This window comes from Enoplosus armatus, chromosome 3 (assembly GCF_043641665.1).
Source record: "Enoplosus armatus isolate fEnoArm2 chromosome 3, fEnoArm2.hap1, whole genome shotgun sequence".
In the NCBI taxonomy this organism is placed as follows: Eukaryota; Metazoa; Chordata; class Actinopteri; order Centrarchiformes; family Enoplosidae; genus Enoplosus; species Enoplosus armatus.
In genome coordinates, this window is record NC_092182.1 from 25,588,837 (window position 1) to 25,613,106 (window position 24,270).

General features: G+C 40.5%; 1 protein-coding gene across 1 annotated transcript in view; it reads right to left on the minus strand.

Annotated features, from left to right (window-relative positions):
• The window catches only part of ptprt (protein tyrosine phosphatase receptor type T), a 266,949-nt gene that overhangs the window by 64,207 nt on the left and 178,472 nt on the right, over positions 1 to 24,270 (minus strand). Inside the window, exons 17-18 of the mRNA XM_070902667.1 lie at positions 23,951 to 24,086; positions 16,916 to 16,948 (exon numbers count right to left, since the gene is read on the minus strand). Coding sequence (XP_070758768.1) covers positions 16,916 to 16,948; positions 23,951 to 24,086 — 169 coding nt within the window. The remainder of the gene's footprint in view (positions 1 to 16,915; positions 16,949 to 23,950; positions 24,087 to 24,270) is intronic.

The following is a 24,270-nucleotide window of genomic DNA, read 5'->3' on the forward strand; positions in this document are numbered from 1 at the left end:
TAGATTGATATGAGAAAAAAGCTTCTAAAAACCATTTTAGTTTTGAAATTCCTCATTCAAACGCCCTCCAACAAGCCTCAAACAGTGGAATCAAATTCAGATATTATATTAAAACATTCTACTGGCACCAGATCAACCACAGTGTCTAAAAAGGTGTTATTTCCACATAATTTGTCATCAAGTACCGAGCATCAATGTCACTTGTTCAGTAAAACCATACTGACAGTACTAACTTAGCACATTTGCATCACACATCCAGTAGATTTGGACAGTAAACAATGCTTCAGAGAACTAATGGGGAGACCCCTTAATTGGTGGTTGGAAGGACTTAGATTTCTAAAGGAAGAAAAAAGGTAAACAATGAGAGCAAAGACAGGACAGGCGATATGATTCAGTGGGGAGACGTTGACATTCAGTTCTTCTGCAACATAACATAATCAGTGGCTTCATATAACGGTAAATATAGTTGTGTGACTGCTGATGAGAGCTCCCCTGAGTGTGGTTGTATCCTTGTGATTATTTTTCCTTTCATTCACTGTTCACACGTCACAACTCCCATCTGCTGGCCACTTCGCGTTCTACCTGAACCTTCAGTTTTAAGTCCACTGAGACACCAGACGGCAGAACTGACAGCGACTGGTAGATGCACCGGGGCTAACAGAAGAACCGCCATGACGCAGATCTTTACCGTCTTCTCCTGCATGTATCTCCTGAAAACTACCTCCGGAAGTCAGAGATGTTCTATGGACCCGAACACACTGGAAGTGATAATTAGTGTGCCTCATTTTAATAGAGTGTGATTCTGTTGTTCACTGCATGCACAAAGCACTGCTACCAAGTGCAACCTAAATGAACGTGCAGTCACATGTCCCCTTTGTGTGCATTTTAAACCTCTCACAAATCTAACACTTTGAAAAGGTAGCTACATCTGATGCAATAAAATAAAATCTCTACCCCAAAGATTTCTATGAACACTGCTTCAGTGTCATCAAGTTATGTTATTTTTTGGGTAAGAACACCTGCTTTGTACTTTATTGTTGTCAGATTCAAGTAGGGCTTCCTCTGTTATTTCTTTCTATAAAGTTTTCAATCATTACTAGCATCCATTAAAAGACACTTTAATAAGAATAGTAAACTGCTGAAACTGGTTCAAAATGTTCCAAAAGTGAATTGCTATTACTTTCAATTTAAAACCCTTAAATAAGCCTATAATAAGAAAATAAATATATTATGTATTCATTTCTTTTTTCCAGTGGAGAGGCTTGTAAATAACTAACAACATAAATCAAAGCAAAAGCTCTGTGCTCTCTTGGTTTGAGAGCAAGTTGCTCACATTCACAAATATTGACTGAGGCCTCGCAGATCAAGGAAATTACATGAACCATTTTTCAAGCATCAAGCATTTTCCTTTTATATGTGATCTGTATTTTCCCACTAAGGGCAGCAGAAACATATCGTGATCCACTTGTAAACCAGCAGACTGCACAGTATGATGCAACCTTGAAGAACATTATGCCCAAAAAAGCGTTGGGTTGATCTGGGGGTTGCAGTGAAATCAAGAGAGCCAATAAGAACAATGGGCTTCCTGCACTTTCAAAACAGCTCTAAATGGTTTCTTTATAATTGTAATGGTTATCTAATGTCTAACTGTAACTCACTGTGGTTAATATCATGCCTGTGTGCACACCTTAATATGACCTAATGATCTGTAGTCACTTTTTATGATGTGTGTGCAATATTTCATAGAAAACATCACATTTTTAATACCAGTGGTCTAAAATACATTAGGTCGGCACAATGGAAGTTCTATACTTCTATTGGCTCTACTACTACTGTCTCTTGACCTTGGTGTATCCCTTTAATGAGTACAAAACTACGCTACCTGACACTCCTCAGCAAATCACCATGAAACTGTTCAGACATCTCTGGTATTGTGACTCTGGGGGTCACGCTTGGCATCAGATGGTCAGCTCTCCATATGGCAAGACAAAGCAAAATTACAACATATAAAAAAGCTCATTTTTGCCACATGTTTGACCCACCAGCAGTGGATCTGGTGGGTCCCTATGCAGTCCATAAGCAACCATAATGGCCATTCCAGGGGACTACTTTATGTGTTTATTTTCTCCGAGACTCAAGAGACAAGCATTTGAAATGACTCACTTAAAAGCTGTAGGAGGCCCTGATAGATGTCATTTTTTGCGTCCCGAGTGCAAAGTTAGCACGACTCACAGAGTCACAATGGCCACATTTATGGGGAACATGCCACATTAAAAAAAAAACACCTGAATTTCCCTTTTAGTCATCAACATTGAAAACTAAAACTATCAACTGCACTTGATCATGCTGATTCAGACCAGCCAAAGGACCCCATTTAATTGCAGCTTATGTTTATTTGACTACTTTCTCTGAACCAAAATTGCCCCTCACGGCCATTACAGATCAACTATTTACGAATTCATTTCATTACATTTCAAAAGGACTGAAGATAAGCTTTGTTTATTTTTCAGTTAGCGCTCGTGCTTTATTCACTTATCAAAACACGATTTGCCTTTTCAAAAAGTGTGTAGCGAACAAAACACCACGCACTCACTCATACTCACACATTCTGAGAATCCTGCTCTTTGCACGAGCTGTCAGAACACAGCGACCCATTAACCAAGTTTCTCACAGTGCGTACAAGTTTGTTCGCATCACTGCCTGCTGTGCTTTGCAAAAGAACAACAGACGCTATCACTAATACGTGTATCAGTAACGCATCATTTTAAAACGTATCTCCGGTTGAGTCATATTTAAATCATCTCACACTTCTTTTTCTGAAATCAAAAGAAAAACCACCTCCAGAATCCGCCAACACATTCAACTTACTTAAAGTGTCTGACATCTAGTCACGAATGGTAAACAGTGGGCTGTGTGTGTGTGTGTGTGTGTGTGTGTGTGCACAAGCATTGGCCATAATGCAAGCATGTGTATGTGTGTTGTTTATGTGAGCAAACACTTGCAGGCTGTGTAAGTACTGCATGTGCTGGACGTTCAGTGTTTTCTCCAGTGAGTGCTTGTACACGTGTCTGTTGTATCTGGCTGTTGGTGCACGCTGGCCAGTGAGTGGGTGTGTTTCTCAGTGACCTATCACGAAGCCGCCTATTACGCCTGTTTGTGTTTCTCTGAAAAACTGCTCCGTTCTGCACAGTCACTCCAAAAGGCAAATTAGAAGAGCGCACATACCACTTTCCTTTAGAGCATTAATCACATCTTCCCAACAACAGGCGTTTTCGGGCCGGAGGAACTTTTTCATAGTTCTAAGAACGTTAGAGGACCCCACCCCTTTTTATTGTGTCCGCACTGCAAGAACTGGGAACGATCGCAGTTCTTGGAACGCCGTTTTACCTCCTACTTCGGAGTAGGTACTCTCCTAGCACAAGAGGAATGTGTGAGAAGTGTGTGGTGATTGGTCGAACTCAACTCAACGTAGAACCGGCGACCGCCATCTTTAAAAGGCTTTGTTGAGTGCGTATACGACGAGGGAAATACAATGTGATTTTGACTTGTCATCAGCGTTGCTATTTGCCGTGCGAATGCAAACAGAAAAAAAAGCTCTTGAAGGTATGTAGCTCTCGGGGAGCTTCCCAGTGGGCAGTTCCTCTCAGGGAGTCCCCACAGTCAGGTATAGGGAGGAGGGAGAGGAAACTGTATTTGTACTCAAACGAAGAAGTTGCAGAACATTTCTTAAAGTGACATAAAGCAGAAAGGCAGCCGGTTAAACTTTAGTTAAAAAGAATAAAGAATCACTGATGAATATTGTTCCTGTTTACATGACTCGCGACTCTACTTTAGAACTTTAAACACACACACACACACAAAAGCTTGTGATTGCCAAAAAATAAGCTTATCTGATCTGTTTAAACAGTTCTACAACTAGATTTTATGTCACCACACACCCAAAAGTTATGTTTTCTGCAGTCGGAGAACGCTGATCTCTCAGCTGACGGGAGACACGAGCACCTTGAAGTGTTTACACCTCAGAGAATGCTTTCAGTAATGAATATTGACAAAGTCCTGGACAATTTTTAAAAGTAAAAGAGACCTAAACATACAATAGATTGTTCGCTCTATAAGGTAAATCTCAGATCAGATGTGAAAACAAAGAATATCCTTGGTTGATCTGAGAGACTTGAATCCTCCTCCTCAACCTGCAAATCCTTAGTTTTTGTTTCACTGCATAAAAAGGAAAACTGCTGCCTTCACCGACACTAAGTGTTGCCATTGGATGTAAATCATGGCTGCAGAATATGAACAGAATTCCTGTGGAGACTGGCGGCCATCTTTCCATTCATGCACGTATGTTGTTGTGTGTGTGTGTATAATACAATAATCTGGCTTGCTGTGCACACGTTTATCTACGATCTCGGTGCGTCGGTGTTTGTGGATGTGCTTGCGTCTGTGTTTGTGAGTATGTGTGTGTATGCCATTGCATCTGCAGAGCCGTCTATGGGTCACAAAGCAATACATGAGAGGTCAGATGTGGAAGCAACATCTCATTTCATCCCTATCATTCCACTGGCTCACAGAATACTGGCAGCAATAGAGACTGAAAGAGATATGTAGAGATATGAGATTAAAGCAGTATCACTGTATATTAGTGTGTGTGTCTGGGTGATGAGCTGTACTTGCCCTTGAGTCCTTAAGCAATTCAGTCAAGAGTAATGAAAAATCACAGAGATATCATAAAGCCAGAGACAGAGCAGCGGGTGAAAATAGAGCAAGAGAAAGCATTAAAACAAATGCAGCAGTTCAAGAATAAACAAGGACAGGAGTAAAAAAAAAAAAAACAACCAGGGGAACAAAAGCGAGAGCGAGATGAAATGAAGGCGTTCGAGAGGGAGAGACAGAAAAGTGAGAGATGGAAAGGAGGAATGGCCTGGCAAAGTTTCTCCCATAATCATTTCCTTCCATCAAACCCAGATTCAACCTTCTTCTACTCCACACCAATTTACAGGCGACGGAGCCTCAAAACCTCCTGTGTGATTGGAGCTTAGAGTGGCCTATTCCTGGCGATCTGACTGCACTTTGACAGAAAGTGGGCAGGAGAAGAGGAGGAGGAGGTGAGCAAAGAAAGGAAAGCCAAATGGAAAGGACGAAGAGATGGAGAGAGAATGAAGGGTGAAGAGAAGAAGGGTGAGGAGAGAGAATGGAGGGTGGAAACAGGGAAGGAGACGGAGGATGAAGGAGGCGACGAGAGGAGAGACAACGCAGAGAAGCAGGAATTAGGTCAAAGAAGGAGCAGAAGAAGAAGCAACAGGCAGAAATGTGTGACTCGCGAGAAGAGAAAGACCTTCTCATTCTCCTCCCCCCTCCTTCTCTACACCTCCACCTATCACACATTCATCCCGTTAATGGACTCGTTTAAATGACGAATTCCTCGCGTATTGTAAGTGGCAATGAGCACGACATAATCCTTCTTTAATGAATGTCACGGCGGCAGTTCATTAAGCACTAAGGTTACCTCGCCGGGCGTCGACCGTGGCGAGAATCATGGACTACTTTGCGCTCCCGGCGACGTTAACTGCAGGCAGTTTGATGTGTCGATAGTGAGTGATGCGTGGTCGTGGTGGATATGTTGTTTTTTTAGGGGGGGGGGGGTTAAGCTGAGAGCTTCCCCTGATGGGTTTGTGAGGAGACGATATTACTGAGAGACACGAGATGAGACGAATGGAGGGAGGCGAAGCGGCGGTGCTTTCGGTGAACTCTTGAGCAAAACATATATATATTTCTAATCGTTGCTCATTACGTGACATGAGCACTCGAAGGGTTCATTTTATCCATTTAGTGAAATTCATCAGTGACGTTCATCATTCAGTATTTCTAAATTATAAAGGATGCAGTTTTGTGAATCTTCGTGCTCTTCAAGTTCCCTAACCTTTCTGAAAAATGTGCGCTATTATCAGTTTTTCATTTATTTTATTTACAGGCTCATGGCATAATCACGACCTCTCGTATTAGATCTTTTTAACTTAATGATGTTCTCAACTGCTAGCATTTCGATAAAGTCAATCAGTGTTTATACTCTCATTGTGTTAAAGTGTTACCAAAGACACATTTCCACAATCATTAAACATCTCTAAAGAGCCCAAGAATGCTACGCTATATACTAAATAGTCCACCGCAAGAGCCCAGGGATGCAACCTGTAACAGTGTCAACCAAGGACTTGGACATGGAATACGTTTGTGCCATTAATTACTGAAATGGTGTTGTCCAAACGTATTTGTATGTGTACTTCTGAAATAATCGACCATGCAACAGCCGTTTATAGGTTGCCAGTATTGTTCTTTTCCTAGAAAGTGATGCATGCAGAGGGAATTGCATTTATTTTAGTAGCAGTGTGGCATGTCAACAGGGGCAACCTTAAGGCGTTCCAATCAAACAAGGGAAACGACATTTGTTTCACTTGTCAGGGGATTGACAGAACTCCCGCATTATGGCTAGAATAGCCTCAGCCAGTCAGTTGGCAGCTAGATAGCTCAAATATCCTCGAGCCATCCCCAGCTGGAGCAGCAGTCAGACAGGCAGTCAGTCACTTCAGGATGACAGCGGTAGCTCCAGAGGAGGCTGCAGGCACAGCCCAAACAAACTTTCATCTGCGTATCACAGGATTTAGGGAGACCCAGCAAGGGAGAGAGAGACTGAGGGATACAGAGAGGTGAAGAGAGAGAGAGAGACATGCACACACACACACACTGCAGGACTACAGGAGGCTGCACGACTTTAAATCCCTCTCTCATCTAACAGTAAACATCCTTGGGCTAAAGCTGTGTGTGCTCGTATATACGTGAGTGTGTGTGTGTCTGTACACAGCTGCTATGTTGTGTGTGTGCTTTGTTTTTCTATCAGATCTTTTAAAAAAAACAAAAAAACAAAAACAGAACTCAGTTATTTTCCTGCCCTTTCCTTTCACTTTCAGTTATTCATTTACAACATATTTATTATATTATGTGATAAGTCTGACATTTTTAAATATAAACATAAATTAAAGATTTTTGATAAAAGGTCCCTTTGAATCGACATAGAAACAGTAGAAAGATCTGCATCTCAGCAATATCAGCCAAAACCAGCTAAGCCGATATACTGGTCAGGCTCTGTGCGGGACTTTCAGATTCAAATGTTACATATAAATAAAGGTTTTTGTGCATGCCTGTGCAAGATATATGTGCATGTGTATATTTTTCTAACTATATCTTTTTTTATGGGTTAGTCTTTGTGTGGATGTGTCTGCAACATAGGCCCATTGGAAGGAGAGTCAATACGGCAGTGTGTATTCATTTCTCTAAACACTGCAGTGAGGGTGGAAAAGCAGCAGAACCACAGCGAAGGGTGCCGTCTTTCTAATTGTGACAGTTTCTCAGTGTAAAAAAGTCATTTCTGGTCGGGTCAAACAGCCTCAGGGTGGCCGTTTTAAAGAAGAAGTGTCGGCTGATGACTGTTCCGCTCAGTTAGGACTCTGCTGCAGATTTGGAGAAAATTTTCAGATGCTTTGAAGGCAGATGGAGAATCGGGGGGTTTCAGAAATTCTCTGCAGGGATTTGTAGGTGAGCTCGGGGCAACAGAGTGCATGTGTTTGCACAGGTATGCTGGTGTGTGTGCGCGTGTGTGTGTGCCTGTACGTGCTTGTGCATGTATGAACAGACAGCTATAATAGCACCTCATTAGAATTGGTTAATAAGCAGGAAATGGCCACTTGCTGGAGAAGATAACAGTGAATTACATTGACCTTTTAGGGTGAGACACTTTAAGAGACGGACCGTGCAAACAATGCAAATGAAGTCTGACTGAAATTTCCCCTTCACCGCCAAACTAATGCTGTAGTTAAATCATAAATCTCTGTCCGGAAAACTTCCAGCCAGCCAATATACTATGTGCACTCGTGTTTGCCACATGGTGCATGTCTGATAATCCCAAGTTCTAAAAACCTGCACGGGAAGTTTAAGGAACACTTTCCTTTCCTAAAAACTCCTGTTGAGTTGCCCTTGAGGAGGCTATTTAACCAGCAGCTCGTCTAATACTGATCCCCCGTCACTAAAAGAAGGTCTGTGTAACTTTTTGAATGTGAAGCAGATTAGTGATGAAAGTTGCAAAGACTGAGATTGTGACTTTTCAGCTGCAAGAGACATTTTAATCTACATGTAACTAGATGAGAGCCCCTTCATAAGGGGGTGATTTCAGCTTGAAAACTTTTTGTTGAAGTTGAGGTTTTGTCAACTTTTCAGGGTTGACGATGGCAGTACGGACTTAAATGTATGTCCATCTATGCAGAATACAGTGTTGTGTTGATGCTTCTACTTGTACATGACAACAGTGATGGTTGTACCACTCAACAAAATGTATATTCCTTCAAAGTTATGTCAAACAGGATGCAAGAAAACAAGACAAAATCTTTACAGAAATCAAAAGCTTGTCATGACGAACAAATGATGGGCTGAGAAAGGAGTTATTCCCGATGTGAAATCTCTACTTACAGGTAATAAGAGTAGGAATAAGCATGTCTTCTGAAGCATGGTGAGGTGAGGCCGATGATGACAACAGATCAAAACCCAGAAGAAGGACAAACACATTGGATTAGTTCATGGTCTGAATGAAAATGTATTTTTGACTCGCTGACATTTTAAACTGATAGGCTACATGTTTTTCTTCTAAATGTTTCAATTTGTGTTGGTATCCACCTGCACAACCTGTCCATCTGACTGCTTTGTCTGCGTGTCTGTTTGTGTGTCCTCATATGAAAACCTGTGAAATATTTTCCTGTCTGTCAACTTTGTCTCTCTGGATTTGTTTCATAAGGCTTTTACGGACGCTGAGAAGTTGCCTGTCAGTCTGACAGTTTGACAGCATGTCTGTCTAGTTTTCTGGCCATGTGCTGAATTTTTCTCCGCTGCCTGTCGGGTCAATATGTTTGACTGTATTTAGTTTACTTTATCTTTACAAGCAGATAAGCCGTTTGGAGGCTCATCACACCGTCTATGGAATTTACAGTCGTCTCTTGCAATACTGAAATACTCCTCTGTAAATCAGCTGTGATGTGATCAGTAGTCAATCAAATAAATTAGAGGTAATAAGGAGCTCTATGGCTTGTGAAATTCACATTTCACTCACCCAAAAAATTACACTTTTTTTCTCAAGAGATTGGCCTGTTCGTTAACTTTTGAGGGATGAAAACACAGACATCACACAGTATTCATCTGTCATTCACTCTTGTGCTCCATGCTAATGCTTCATCACACACGATGTTGAGTAATAGCTGGTAAAAGTACTTTGATTGTTATTATTTAAAATGAGGAAAAATAAAATCACAGCAATAAAACACTATTAGTGGTTTTAAAAGTAATAATAATCTACAAATTCAATTCAAATTGAGCTGAGGTAGCAAGGTTTGATTTTGGACCTACTTCAGGTAAGAAGCCATGTATTCATCCACTGAGCAGTGTTTGTATTTTTAGCTGTAAAGCGGATAATTCACTGTAGTTCAAAAAGAGTTGTTATTTTTATCATAGTAGACAAAAATACATCCTAAATTTGAAAATGTCTTTGGCACTAAAAAACTAAAAAGAAATATATATATATTAAGATGCAGATTCAAACTCATGGAGCTGTAGAGCTACTAAAATGTATTTATATACTTTTACTCAACATAGTGTATGCTAATGTGTTAGCATGGAGCACTGGAACCAGTGATCTACCAGGGCCACGTGGATATTTCCCAGTCTATGTTCTCACCACCTCACAGATGACCAACAGGCCAGTCACCCTAGACTTTTCACATTAGTTTAACCTGCAAGTTTTCCAGTAATAAATGAGTGCTTGAGTTAAGTCTGTAGGGAAAAAAAATAACTCAAAAATAAATAAAAATCCCCCCCAAAAAAAGGTGCACATCTGATGCCTCCATCACCAACAGGCTGATAGTGTTCATAAAAGCCCATGATAGATAGATAGATAGATAGATAGATAGATAGATAGATAGATAGATAGATAGATAGATATGGGAGCAGGGATGATAGAAAGAGCAAAAGATAGAAGATGGAGAAACAAATGGAAGCAGAGATGAGTCTTTGGTCAGATGAAGAGTGTGTGTTGTTGCTGTGAGGCCGCAACACTTTTACACTGGATTTGGTTTAAAGTGCTCATTCACAGAAAATAAAAGCACATGTCATTATAATTGTCATATTTTAGATATCCACAGAATGTATTTATGGAAGTATCAGTAAGAAGTATTTGCATAAAATACAAAGCGCGTGAAATAAATAAATAATAAAAATTAAACAGAAAGTAAATTAAAATTAAAAAAAACACAACTCATCAAAACTAAGCCAGGTATTTTAGCTAAGTCCTTCCCTTCTGTCCTTGATAGCTCTGTAACCCACTCGAGCAACATCTCATCCATCCACATGTTTGTATCTGTATCTGTGTGTGATACTGGACTCCCTGCTCTACCTCTGTAATGGTTTGTTGGCAACTTCTCCCCCCGGCATGCGCCCTTCATCTGGTGAGAGGCTAGAGATTGGGATCTCATAATATCTATAACACACACCACAACACAACACACACACACACACACACACACAACACACACACACACACACACACTCACACTGCACCGGACTGACTTTCAACACAAGTGGAAAGTCAAGAAGGGCAGAAAAGGATCAATATTTCTGTCTCTATTTAAAGAAGGGCAGACTTCACACAAACTATTACTAGAGACTGCATCTATCTATCTATCCATCTATCCATCCATCCATCTATCTATCTATCTATCTATCTATCTATCTATCTATCTATCTATCGTCTATCTATCTATCTATCTATCTATCTATCTATCTATCTATCGTCTATCTATCTATCTATCTATCTATCTATCTATCTATCTATCTATCTATCTATCTATCTATCTATCCATCCATCTATCCATCTATCTATCATCTATCCGTCTATCTATTGAAAGAAAGTAAGAAAAAAGAAAAAGAGGAAAAGAAAGAAAAAAAATCTAAAAGAGGAAGAAAGCTGACATAAGCGTATTCTCACACACTGTTATTACATACACACCTATCATACACATCTCCTCACTACACACTACTTAACACACCTGTGCACACGCACATACACCATGCACCCACCATTCACTCCAAACTTTTTTTCAAAAACCTACCTACACACTCACTCTCACACACACACACACACACACACACACACACATTCTGTCACACCCATAACCCTCTTTTAGGGCTCTGCTGACATTGTCCTTATGATATTAATAAAGTGCAGAGCGCTGAGAGCCCGGCTGTAAAAGCCACTACTGTTAAAACTGGTCATAAATATTAATACGGCGTAGAAAAAACACTCCACCAGGTTGTGCACTGTGTGTGTGTGTGTGTGTGTGTGTGTGTGTGTGTGTGTGTGAGACACAGAGAGAGGGAGAAGGTACATGTGAGAGAGGTGGTGATGTATTTGCTACAAGATAATGGCGATAATGTGTTTGTATTTAACGTATTGGTGTTTATGTGTTTGTCTATGTGTGGACATTTTGAGACAGTTACAGGTGGGTTCTGCTAAAACTAAGAAGTAAGTAATTGATTGATTGATTGTCAGCCAGTGAAGGCTGTGGGTGTTTTTTTTACGGATTTCATACCGAAGCAGCTCTGTTACAGCACAACAAAGTGATGCAGATCATGAAATGGGTCGCTGTCTGTCACAGGAAAAGATATTAGAGTCTAGGAAATGAAGAGTGGCAGTGACTCCTTTGTCCTGCAGGCACTTAAAGTGTTCATGTCTTCAATGTTCATATCTGGACTCTCAGTTTCTGTGCACTTTCCAGTTGTGGGCACGTGGCATAAAGACAGGCTGAGGAAAAAGAAAGTGGCTTCATGACATTTTTGCAGTGTTTTGAAGTGTTGGGAGATGTTTCATCAGAACGACAGGGATGAACAGTACTGAAATGTTTGACATTATCAGCCAATAGTGGAACCCATGTGCTGTACTGTACCTATGACGCTTGGTGCAGTCCTCTCCAGGTTTATTATTAAACACTACACTGCTCCCAAGTGTTTGCAATTAATAAAGGGGGTGAGTTTAAATGACTTCAGCTCAAAATGGCATCAAGCTCTTAACAAATATTTGCTCTTCAAGTGTTCACGTAGCAGGTAGATCCTGGAGATAGATACCGACTCAAGTGAACACAAGATTTTGTAAAATAGCACATGGGGAATATGCACATCCTCAAAAACAGAACGTTTTTAATATCAACCTCATGCTGCACTTGGTTGGTTAGTCACACATACGTGTAACTAAAAAGTTTATTCTAACAATGTTGCCTGTTTGGTTGTTTTATCTAATCAAACTGCCTGTCAGACTGATACCCAATTGGTCTAAACTTAACATTGATCCTGAGCTTTTACATGAGAAGCGGTGAATCCATTACGAGGGGCATGATGGGGTAGCCAGCTGTGAGAGCTGGGTGGTGAGTGCGCAGGGAAAAGTTCAAATAATTGAACTGTGACCCGGAATAGGTGGAAAATCCTGGCGCAGAAACCAATCACACCTGATATCCATGAAATGTTTACTTTAAATAAATGTAATTTGGAGCCTATTGTTGCACCACCCTCTGTTCAAATGATCTGTTTTGTTGTGAGCCAAAGTGCATTTGGTGGATGTTGTTGTGAAAATCATTAGATTAAAAATGTTCCTGATATATCGATCTAATATAAAATATTGGACATTTAATCCCTGCTGGTTGTGTTGTCACGCACACACATATTTCAACAGTGGTATGATGGCTATAGTTTATCACACCTATATATACGAATAGTGTGTCACGAAGGAATTCTTTTCCTTTCCCTAAAGGCTGAGTCGGATGAAATATATCTCACCTACTGCAAGAACACACACTTTCTCTCTCGTACACACACGCATGCAGGCCTACAATCTGTCATCCACACACAGACATACACCCACAGGCTGGCGTGTACATACAGTCACGTATGTACACCAACGTGAACATAAGACCCTTTACTGACACACGTTACACATGCATGCTGTCAATGTGGCTTATTGGCACCTCATTACAGCCAATTCAATAAACATGAAGTACAACGCAAATGTGTGTATGTTAATGCTCACACACACACACACACCAGCTGAAGAGCGTGCAGGATTTCTTATCTATTAAAGTCTTATTAAATCTACATCAGGTTAGTGAGTCTGTAGTGCAGGTGATTTTCTCGAGCTGGGTTTAGTTTTATAGTTTTGACGACCAAAAGACAACTGGAGCTCGAGCATGTTTATCTTTTACATGTATAATTTTTGCTGTGTAAATATTTTCTTCGTGTATGAACACTTTATTGTCTCATATTCAACTTATTTTCCCCACTGCATTTGGGGGTGCGTGATATTGCTGAAATCTGTATCTCGTATCTGTATCTCTATATCTTATTTTTAACATGAGTATATAGCATGACATTGTAGATTTGTGTAAAATCACATGCAATTATTTGTGTTCCACAGTAAGCTATTGCTTTGTCCTTTGGGGCAAGCAACATCACTGCTCAGACAGGCTGGAAACAAATCCACAAAGCCATAGTTTCTAGTATCTAAACCATTTATTTTGACGGGGAAAAAAGTTATTACCAAAGACTTTGAAGAGCTACTGCTTCATTACAATAGTTGTAAAACACAAGTAAGAGGATGAAGGTCTTTTCACCTTTTTTACCTCAAAATAATTTGGCCTTTTTTTAGCTGAACTGTGGATTTGTTTACAACCTGTCTGACAGTCTGACAGCTTGCATTGCTTGCTATAACAGTCTGCATTATACAGCTGTGTCTAACAGTGCATCCTCGGTTCTCAGCAATTAAATTGGAGAGTAAAATGTTATCACAACCAAAAGGAATAAAAAAAGAACCATGAAAGTGAGACCCAGATTGTTCTTTGAAGTGTTTTTGTACCAGTTTACATGTGTGACCAAACTATAAAAGAGAGTTTGTACATCCGTGTGTGTGTGTGTGTGTGTGTGTGTGTGTGTGTGTGTGTGTGTGTGTGTGTGTGTAAATGGCCGGCCATCACCCATTATAATGGTGCCGTAAGTGGACCATCTAGCATTTATCTCAGCAAGCAGCAGAGTCCATTATTCAACCATGTGTCACATCTGCAGAATGGGGGTCAAGTCCAGCTGTGTGTGTGTGTGTGTGTGTGTGTGTGTGTGTGTGTGTGTGTGTTTGTGAGTGTGTGGGGGGGGTGTGAGTGAGTGAGCAAGCGTGTGTCTGTGTTAACACTGCCAAATCATCTGTGAATAAGTACAAGTTTAGCATCTGTCAGCATGGAAGCACTCAGGACTCTCTACTGTGTGAGAGTGTGTGTGTGTGTGTGTGTGTGTGTCTATGTGCAGTAATTGGAGACTGAAAGTCCACTCCAAACACAAACACACACACACACACACACACACACACACACACACACACACACACACTTCAGACCACTTGGCCTTGTAAGAGCCTGCCATGTGCAGTGCAGTTCATTCCCTGGGCTGACATCAGCTACTAATCGCCTCAATTCTCTTGTCATGGTCTAAGCCCCTGAGGGTGCGGTATATTGTCTGGAAAGAGGATGTGTCCTTTTGCTGTCTCATTGTGGAGGTTCATCATTTATTTCTTGACTCTTTAGACTGGGTCGAGTGGATGGGGGGTAATTTTAGATCTTACAAAGACTTTGGGTCGAGGCATTCCCATCATTCCCTAATGAATCAACTGTCACACGGTGCATTTTTCATGGAGGAATGTTGCTCACAAACTATTGTGCATCTCTTTTGTGTACAACAACAACAACAACAACAACAACAATCTTCTCCACCTCATTATTTCACCTTTAACTGTATTTTGCTGTTGGATTATTTGAAAACAGTGAAAGCAAGAATATGTACTTGTCACATGGAAAAGTTGATAGTTTAATGAAGTAAAATAACTTTGGAGAACTTTTGGGTCACGGTTTCAGGAACTAAAAGGTTACGGTGAGGTTTTAGACCATCAACTTTAAACTTTCCTCGATAAGAGACCTTTGGGAAGTTAATGTAAGCCTATCCACCATGACCTCCACACCCTTAAACACAACGTTAGTTCAATGTCAAACAATGGCCTGACATTCCTAGCTTTCATCTTAAATTCATTTTGGGATCGGGAAACATATTCCTTTTTATTTGAATTTTCCGCCACCGTAGTTCTTAGGACATTTTATGTGACCAGACTGCCCAAATTGACATCACTGTCAATATCACCTTTAACTTCCCTTCTGAGAGTCACATCAAACCACTTCCATCCTCAGAAAAACGACTCCAAAGCGACCGCTACCGTGACGGACACAGAGTGGATTGTCTTTGAGCCCAGAACAGTGTGGGTGGAGATATTTGTCAAGCGTCACGTTTCATTCCGCAAGATATTACCACATATCTCCCTCTTAATCTCCCACCTCTGTTATATTTGTTGAAGCCAAACACATAATTTATGATCTACAAAGTTGCACAAATTATTTAACATTTTTTCTAACATCGGGGGCGGCTGGCTGGCTGGATTCTCGCTTCAGGAAATTCTGGGTGATTGTTTGCTTTATGGTGAGATGTAATCAATTATGCCAACCTGCTCCCACGATAGAAAGCAGCAGAATCTGCAGCACCGTATCTTTTCTTTTGTCTGTCTGACTTTGTCTCTTTCCATCGTCAATGGAAATTGACGGAAGGTGTAGATATTTTTGCAAATAACATAATTACTGACAATGCATCAAAAGCAAATGAAGTATCTGACAGACAATCAGAACATCTCTCACCGTACGGAGGCAGTGAGAGGTGAATTATGATGCAATGGAGTCATGGTATTTATTTTCAACGTGCACTTTTTACAAAACAAAAGAAAGAAAGAAATCAGTGACCACAGATGACGTGCAGTAATAATGTAAATGCACAGGTGACTTGAAATAAATGATCAAATATACCGGGGGAAGGTTTACCAAAAGCATCTTACATTAGTCAACTCGTCTCACTCACGTTAAGTAACAATGATCTCAAACATCGCAGCCATTTTAAAAGTCCCATTTACACCTGAATATGTTATCATTCCCTAAGATACATTTTCAGCCATCGTGGAAAACACAAAAGAATGTATGCTAATGATGCAAATACAGGGGAGATGCATAAAAGTGCATAAATAAGGACTTCTACAATGGCTTGCGTTCGATTCTCAAAGGAATACGAAAACCTAAATTTCAACCACTTAGTGACACAGATCTGGCTGTTGAATGACAGCGAGAGAACACACAAACACTATGTGGCTTCTCAGCGCTAAAACAGCCAGGAGAAAATGACGTGTGTGCCACAGAGATTAAAATACTAGGTATTTCATGTTTCACACTCTTACAGAACATCTGGCTCTGAGGACAGCACATTCTGTGGCTCTTTTCAACAATTTTGAGATTTGTAACCACAGCAATTACCACGTGTATGTGCACGCTGTCAGCACATTATTACTGGCAAAATTTAAGGCAAGGTGTGTGCTGTCCCAAGCTAAAATTCTGTTTTATTCCAAATTAGATCTGTTCTTTAACGAGTTCTTCCCACTTCTCCAAATTGAAAGGTAGCCAAGATTTGAAATACAAGGGTCATCTTCTTTATAAAATATAATGAGTTAGTTGATGAAATTTTAACATTTTTAATGTTTAATTTTTGGAAAAATCTTCAGTCACATTAATACTGGAAAAAACCACATCCTTTTTCCAGGCGCAGCATTGGTCATAAGATGCATTTGGAAAACTACTGAAAGCCAGAAGAGGCGAGGTGAGAGTCACAGTGAGGAATGGAGTGGATGCGTTGATGTCTAGAAGTAAACATACAATACCCCACGCTCAGAGTTCTCCATGTGTGAATCTCTCTATCGGAGCAAGAGCAAGGCAGGTACAGGACGGGACAGGAAGGGGTGGAGCCAAAGACAAGAAACAGGAAGATAGAGAGAGACATTAAAGGGTGTGAGAAACCTGAGTCTTCTGTTTCATGTGGAATTGTTCCTTCTCTCCATATTTTGTGTTATTCTTTGGATGACACTGAGCATACCTGCTGCAGCTCTCTTTTCTCTGTAAAAATGGTAAAATGGTGCAGCATTTTGTTCTCAGCCTGAATTCATGTCGGCAAAAAAAGAGCCTTACTTGTATTATTTTCTGGCACAGATCCGGTGTCATGGCTGTCTGATACTGACAACGAACTGAATGCTGAAACATTTGTACTTCCATCCTCTCCGTTTTGCATGGCTGTAACTTTCACAATCCTTTGTTGCTAATCCTTTAACATGAAATGTGAACTGTTGCACATAGCAAAGTTGTGTCTTTGTCTGGAGAACTGTGAACATGAATGAGCTGTGATTGTCTAAAGAGGGGGGGGGCACAGATTTTATTTGATTTCTATCTGTTTAGGCAGCCATGAAGATATCAGACCTGCCTTCATATGGGTTGAAAGCAGACTTTCTCTTGCAGCATAAATCACCACACTGTGCCAGTGTGTGGGATTTCAGTAGGTAGAGGGTTGCTAAGTGATGTATCAAGATAGAAGGATTTATCAAGGTGACACGTTTCAAACACGGAGACTATAACAGGTAGAAATCCCAGAGTTTCATGAGTGACATTAAGAATTTGTAAAAGAGGGAAGACGCAGGAAACATTCAGTTGTATCAGTCAACAGCGCTGTAAAGAGAAGCTTGGGGTGGACATGAAGCCATACTGAGCAGGAAAAAAAACACATTCTCCCCCCCATCTTTGAATCTGACCACATCCAGTCATCACTGATGATGGTGAAATTCGAGCCAGTAGAACAGACTTCTGAGAGAAAAGCAGTGAATTCATTCTGCCAGAGTTAATAGTAGAATGAGGAGTATATCTGCAGTAGTGAGGAGCTCCACAATCACATCCTTTTTAAACTGTCTTCTGTTTAAAGTGACACATTTCGTTTTTCGGCCTGTTCAGTGGGAGACACAAACTTATGATTGCAACACTAATTTGACTGATTTTCATTCCCGGCAGTAAAGTATTTATTGAAATAATCATTTAGGATAGACTCAAGAAAGTGACAAAGCTACAGGACATTTATGGGAACACGATATCAGACGTAACCACGGGATGTTTGCTTGTTGTTGCTGTTGTTAAGTTGTTAACAGCTAGCAGAGGAGGAGAGTGATCGGTAAGCTGGAGCGGATCAGCAGAAAAGCAATTCTTGAACAATATTCGTGCAAAAGCACATGTACGTGTATGTGTATGTACACTGGTATGCATGTTAAAACAAAGAATGTACAATGAGATCATTGAGCTTCTTCATATTAGACCATATAGGCACATTTTCCTCACTGTACAAATGTGTCGTTAATACACAAATATTCTTCCTTTCAGCTGTGCAAACTTCCTTATTTAGACTTTAATTTAAGATCAGTTCAAGTTTTAGTCAGGCTTTTCAGATTTTATTATACCAGATACAAAGATGCCACTAATGATATTTCTGTCTTACCTTCCCCTGCATGTTTTCTTACAGTATATACATGGTCATGAAACCAAGTTCCAGCGTCTCTAATCCCTTTCACTTACAACTAGGAGCTGCCTTGTACAGGCAGAGTGTCCTTCTCTAGTATAACACAATCGTTTCCCTTGTGTCATTTTGTTAAGGTACACTGACAAACTGTTCAGATCCCAGTTTCTATTAAGTTTCTATAAGACTTGTCCTTATCTGTACTTAAAATCCAATACAGTTTTACTGATTAGGACCTAAGGTGGCCTTCTCCTCTCAGCAGACAAGGACAAGGTGGGGAAATATTTAGGCTCTGGTAATGCTGGGAAAAGAATAAGGTGTATTTCATGAATAAGCACTCAGAAATGTTGTAAATGAGTCTGAACTTTAAAAGAAGTGTTACTATCAAGGACTCTGAAGAGTGAGAGACATGTGAGAAATATTTTGGTCTGTGTTTGGCCGAGAGCAGTGCGTCTGTGTTTGCAAGCATTTCTGTCCACAGACCCATCTGGAGTCCTCCCTCTTTCTCAATCTGTGTGTGTGTCCATGTGTGCAACAATCCATGGCTCTACCCCTGTCAATATTGGCTTCAAATGCCTAAGAAGGGGTATGAGGCGGTCAGCACACACACACACACACACACACACACACACACACACAAACGCGTAAAGATGGTGATTTGACAATGACTTCGATGACACTCGTATTTTACATCCAGTCGCACAAGAGAAAAAAAAAATCACTGCTCGGCAGAGAGATACACATGTATACACAACACAGACTGACACACTTTTAAAGTCTCTCTCTCTCACACACACACACATACACTAACTGTTCCATTAAATACACTAATACATCACACACACAAACTACACTATTAAAATATCACACTCTGTTCTTCAGATTTGCCTCTGGTTGTGTGTGCATGTGCAGTTCGGTGTAGCTCTGTGCACATATTGGACTCATATTTGTGTGTTTGCATGTACATTTACTCCAGTGTGTATGTGCGTGTCTCCAATGACATCTTTGACCGTGACTTTGATCAGGGTCATGCTGTTCATATGAACTCCTGGCCCTTATGCCAGTGTCGCAGTGTTGAATGTCACCGACCGGTCAAACGCGAGCCGAGAGGCGGCTAAAACGTAGAATTACTGACCTGTCTGAAAAGAGTTTTTCCTCTTTAACTATTGCATCCATTATTTTGCTGCAGTATCAGTTTAAGCCTGCTGTAAACATACGGATAGCTCCAATACAGCCAGTGTGACCCAGCCTCGCTTGTCAGGACCTTTTAAATACACAGAAGCCCTTTGGATGAGGTTTGGAATTAATAATTCAGACATTTCCACACAAATGTATCTTTAAGGAAGGATCACAACAGTTAATGTGAAAAGGCAGATTTGCCAAGGGTCATGTCCAGCAGTAAAAAGCTTTGCATTAGAGGTCGAGATGTGCCTCGTATAGCCAGGGGTGACGTCCAAAACGTTTGTTCTGTATTTATATCTTTATTTGTGTGCTTTTTCTTTGAGCTGCTTACTTCACTTGTTTTTATTTAAGCTATCAAACCGAGGGGGCCTATCAAGGTTGAGTCTCTTTTTTTTTAAGGTTGACCTGGACATGAAAGCAGTATGAAATCTTCAAATAAAATAAAATCACAAAACACGGCTGCAGGGTCAGAATTCTAAAGAGCCTGGATAAAAGGAAATAGGGGTGAAAAAAGTTTAAATAACATATTTTTCAGTTCCAAAGACGTCACCTTTTCTCAATTACTTAGTCGAGGTCTTCTTCTCTCTCAAAAAAATCAGCCAGTGTTTAGGGAGCTTCACGAACATTAATTATTTATCCACTCTCCTCTCAACCTTTTTATGAAAAGCGTATCTTCCAGTGCTGGTTGTTTGAGCCCTCGGGGCCACCTGGTTGTAGAAACATCAAATCCCCATTAAGACTTCAGCCATGTCCGGTGTTATTCACTTTTACATTACATTATCAGCAACATTGCCCGGCTTTCCTTGAAAAAGTCCATTTGGAACACGTGTAACAGAGTTCTGAAAGATTAATTGGACAGTTGTGCACGCTCACTTCCAGACAAAGTTTTGTCACGGAATAATTTATGGGCTCTGAAAGGCATGTAAAACACTTTCGATTTAAAAAACACTTTTTCTGCCACCCGGACGACGGCTAAAATGTGTGGAATGAAATATAAATGACCCCAGAAAACAGTCCATGATACGGTAAACCTCCCACGGTCCGAATCTATCAGTCTGCGCTCTTCACTATCTCTCAGTATCATTTTATTCCTACCTTTTTTGGTATTTTTAATTCCTCCATCTGCAAGTTTTCGTTCTTTCTTAACCTCCCTCTTCGTCTCTCTCCTCTACAGATTGGATACTTTCTCTCACTTCTATTTCCTCTCTTCAACTTCCTTTTAATGTCCTCTACGCTCTTCCTCATACCACGATCATCTCCATATCTGCCTGGGTTTTCTATTTCCGAGTGTCTTAATTTCACACCGTGACTCCATTTGACCTGCATGGGATCTTTAACCCTGACTGACGGCTTGAGTTCATGAGAACATCTGAGCAGCATTTCAACTGCTTCCTTCTTTTCTTTCTCTTCTTCTCCATCATTACTCTTTTTCCTCTTTCTCTTACATCCGCAGTGGTGTTTGGCCTCTAACTGGCCTTTTTATGTATATTATGCCCTGTTAGCCTAGTTAGCATCTTATTAGCATACCCATTTGACCCCCAGGTTAACCAGTGCTGCCTTTTTTCAAACCTCTTCTTCCTTCCGCCTCCCTGTTCTGCTTCCCCTGTATTCCCTACCTGCACCCTCTTCTGAAGACTTTACCTACACCTTTCTTGTTACTCCTGGCACTTTCTTCCTCGGGCTCTGATAGATTTTTATCCTCTTGGTGTGTTTGGGATATTCTCTGTTAGCCTCTGATTAGCATTGCCAACTGACCCTCTGCCCTCTCTGACTCCCCAGCTTCTTTTGCTCACTTGAAATGGATGTAATGTTGTATTCGGACTAGCAATAAAGTATCAGCCAGTTTCCAGCGCTGTATTACTGTCTGTGCATGGAGTTTTATGTTCCCCTAAGCCTTTGTGTTTTGTGCTTTGTGGTGAGAAAAAAAAATACACTTGGCTTTAATTGCACTGCTATTATGTAGTTTTATACTGACATACAGCTGTGGTGTATGCGTGGCCTCTGTGTGGGTGATATAGAATAGATTCACTATTTCACTATTGTCATGTTGCCTGAATGCACACAGTGTTTTGCCTCTACTCCTTGACCAAATACAAAGCTGTTTGCCTGTAACATGTGGGCATGAATATGCTATGAGAACTAGATACTGTGTTCCAAGATAATGCAAATTCATACGAATGTAACTTGCTCAGAGAAGTACCAACATGTATCTAAAAAGGTCAGAACACAAAGACTAATAAATAATCTTGCTCGCCATTCAAAGTGTCATTTTCAAATGCCATTTCTAAAGAGAGGAAAATGTCTCCCAAGTACTAAAAATAGGAATTGAACAGTTGTTAATTGTTACCAGTTTATGAGCCAGTCAACGTAGCCTAAGTGGAACGTCAGTATGGAAATTGCAGCTTGACAGACAAGCAACTGCTATGCTGGAAAGAATGAAATATGATAAACCTAAAAACCAGAGTATTTTTTGCTTTTTACTTTTGGCTGATATGATAACTGTCCTAGCTTTCTGCTATTTGTTGGCAGTATCACGTCTGTGACGCTGTAGCTGCCAATCCAGCTAGATTACAGCCGTAAACTGACAAATAAGATACCTTGTTCAGCTGTGAGAGACACTTTAAAACATGTTCAAGGAATCTAAAGACACAAACAATTCCACACTCTGCTCTCACAACAAATCTCTTCTAAACAATTACAAGCAGCAAAACTCAGCATGATTTCCTTAATAAATAATGGCACTATTCATTTTCAGAGGAACAGCTATCAATATTTGTGTAGTCCTTCTGAAAACAGCCCAGCTGCTTTGCGTCCACACCGTTATTGTTTTTCTATGTTAGTCTCAAGACAACACTTCCACTTCCACCACCCCCCTGTGGTGTTAGTCTTAGGTTTTGTAGTGCATATGTGCTTCAATTACAAACATCACAAAAAGTGCCACAGTGTGGTTGTTAGAATGCATTTGCATGTAATGTGTTGATTTTCTATTTGCATTAGTCACTCTAAAGAAATTTCCTTTACTTTTAATGTTATTTCTCAGCAAAGTTGTACAAAAAAAAAAAAAACTGACAAAAACATAAAAAATGACACAAAAAATAAATCAAACAAATGTGAGTCCTAGCAAAACAAAACGTATAAGCATTATGCGAGTGGGGTAGAGGGGGATGGGAGAATGGATGAAGCAATATAGAGAATTAGAGAAAGTAAAGGAAAGAAAGGCAGGTGATGGTGGCAAGCCAGTGTGCATGTTAACAAAGACACAGAGAGCTGTGTATGTCTGCTAACTGAAAAAAAAATACAGTTCATCTGGGTTTTAGATATAGAAACTCTGGGCACCTCTATCATTATTATTTATTTTGCCTTTAAGGGTTATAGGGGATTAAGTACATGACCAGATTTAATACAAAATTCTGACCTTTTACACTGCCTTAAGAAATGAATACAGGTTTGTGGCCTTCGTTATCATAACAATCAGAGCGTATCCTGATCCTGATAAATGCTCATTTTTGTTGACTGACTCTGAAACTACATGAAAAACATTTGAAATTCTGATTCAGTCCTGCTTGTTAAACGTTTCACTGAAATCTCCTTCAACTCAAGACATTAACCTTCTCCCCTGCCCGTAAAAGTAATTAAAATAATTGCGCATCTGTCCCTACCTATCTGTGTGTCTATCTGTCCATTCACATTCATTTCTACCTGCATTTCAACTATGAGGACACTTTAAAATGACATTATGAGGTCTATCCATCGCTCTGTCTGTCTATCAGTCTAATCAGTGAAACGGTTTAAAGATGCTGAATGTAGTCTCATATTCATCAACACATACAGTTGTCCAAGTGCTAACTGTTAGAAAATGACACAATGGTCATAAAGATGATTGGTAGCCTTTATCTTAATGCCAATTGTGCTCTCATTGCTGGCATCTTTTAACTGAATTTTTAATCGTCCGTTGGCTCCGTTCACCATCTGCTCGCACTGGTTGAGTTTCCTGTGAGGCAACAGTCCACTTCCTGTTCGGCCCAGTGGCTCAGTCTGATCGAGGCTACCAATCGTCTTGTCTACAGTTTAAGGGAATTGCAGCGAGGACACAAAATTGATGTGTTGATGATTTATTATTGTTAGATTTCTACACATAGCACCTTTAAGCTGCCACTGGGTCCTGAGGTTGAGGTTTATTACCTACCTGCGTTTGAAGGTGAGGACGACGCCGAGGAGGATGATGATGAACATCAGGATGCCTGCGATCACTCCAGCCATTTTCACTGTGCTATCAACCTGCTTCTCTGGCTCCATCGCATCTGAGTCCTGGGTGGATGCACCTACACACACACACACACCGACACCGACACACACACACGCACACACACACACACACACGTATGCACATAGTCATATCGATAGGCAACCACATACAAATACACATACAGTTACATAGAAAGGGCTGCACAGGTGCATGCATGCAGCCCAACACACTCAAGGACAAACACATAAATACACAATCAG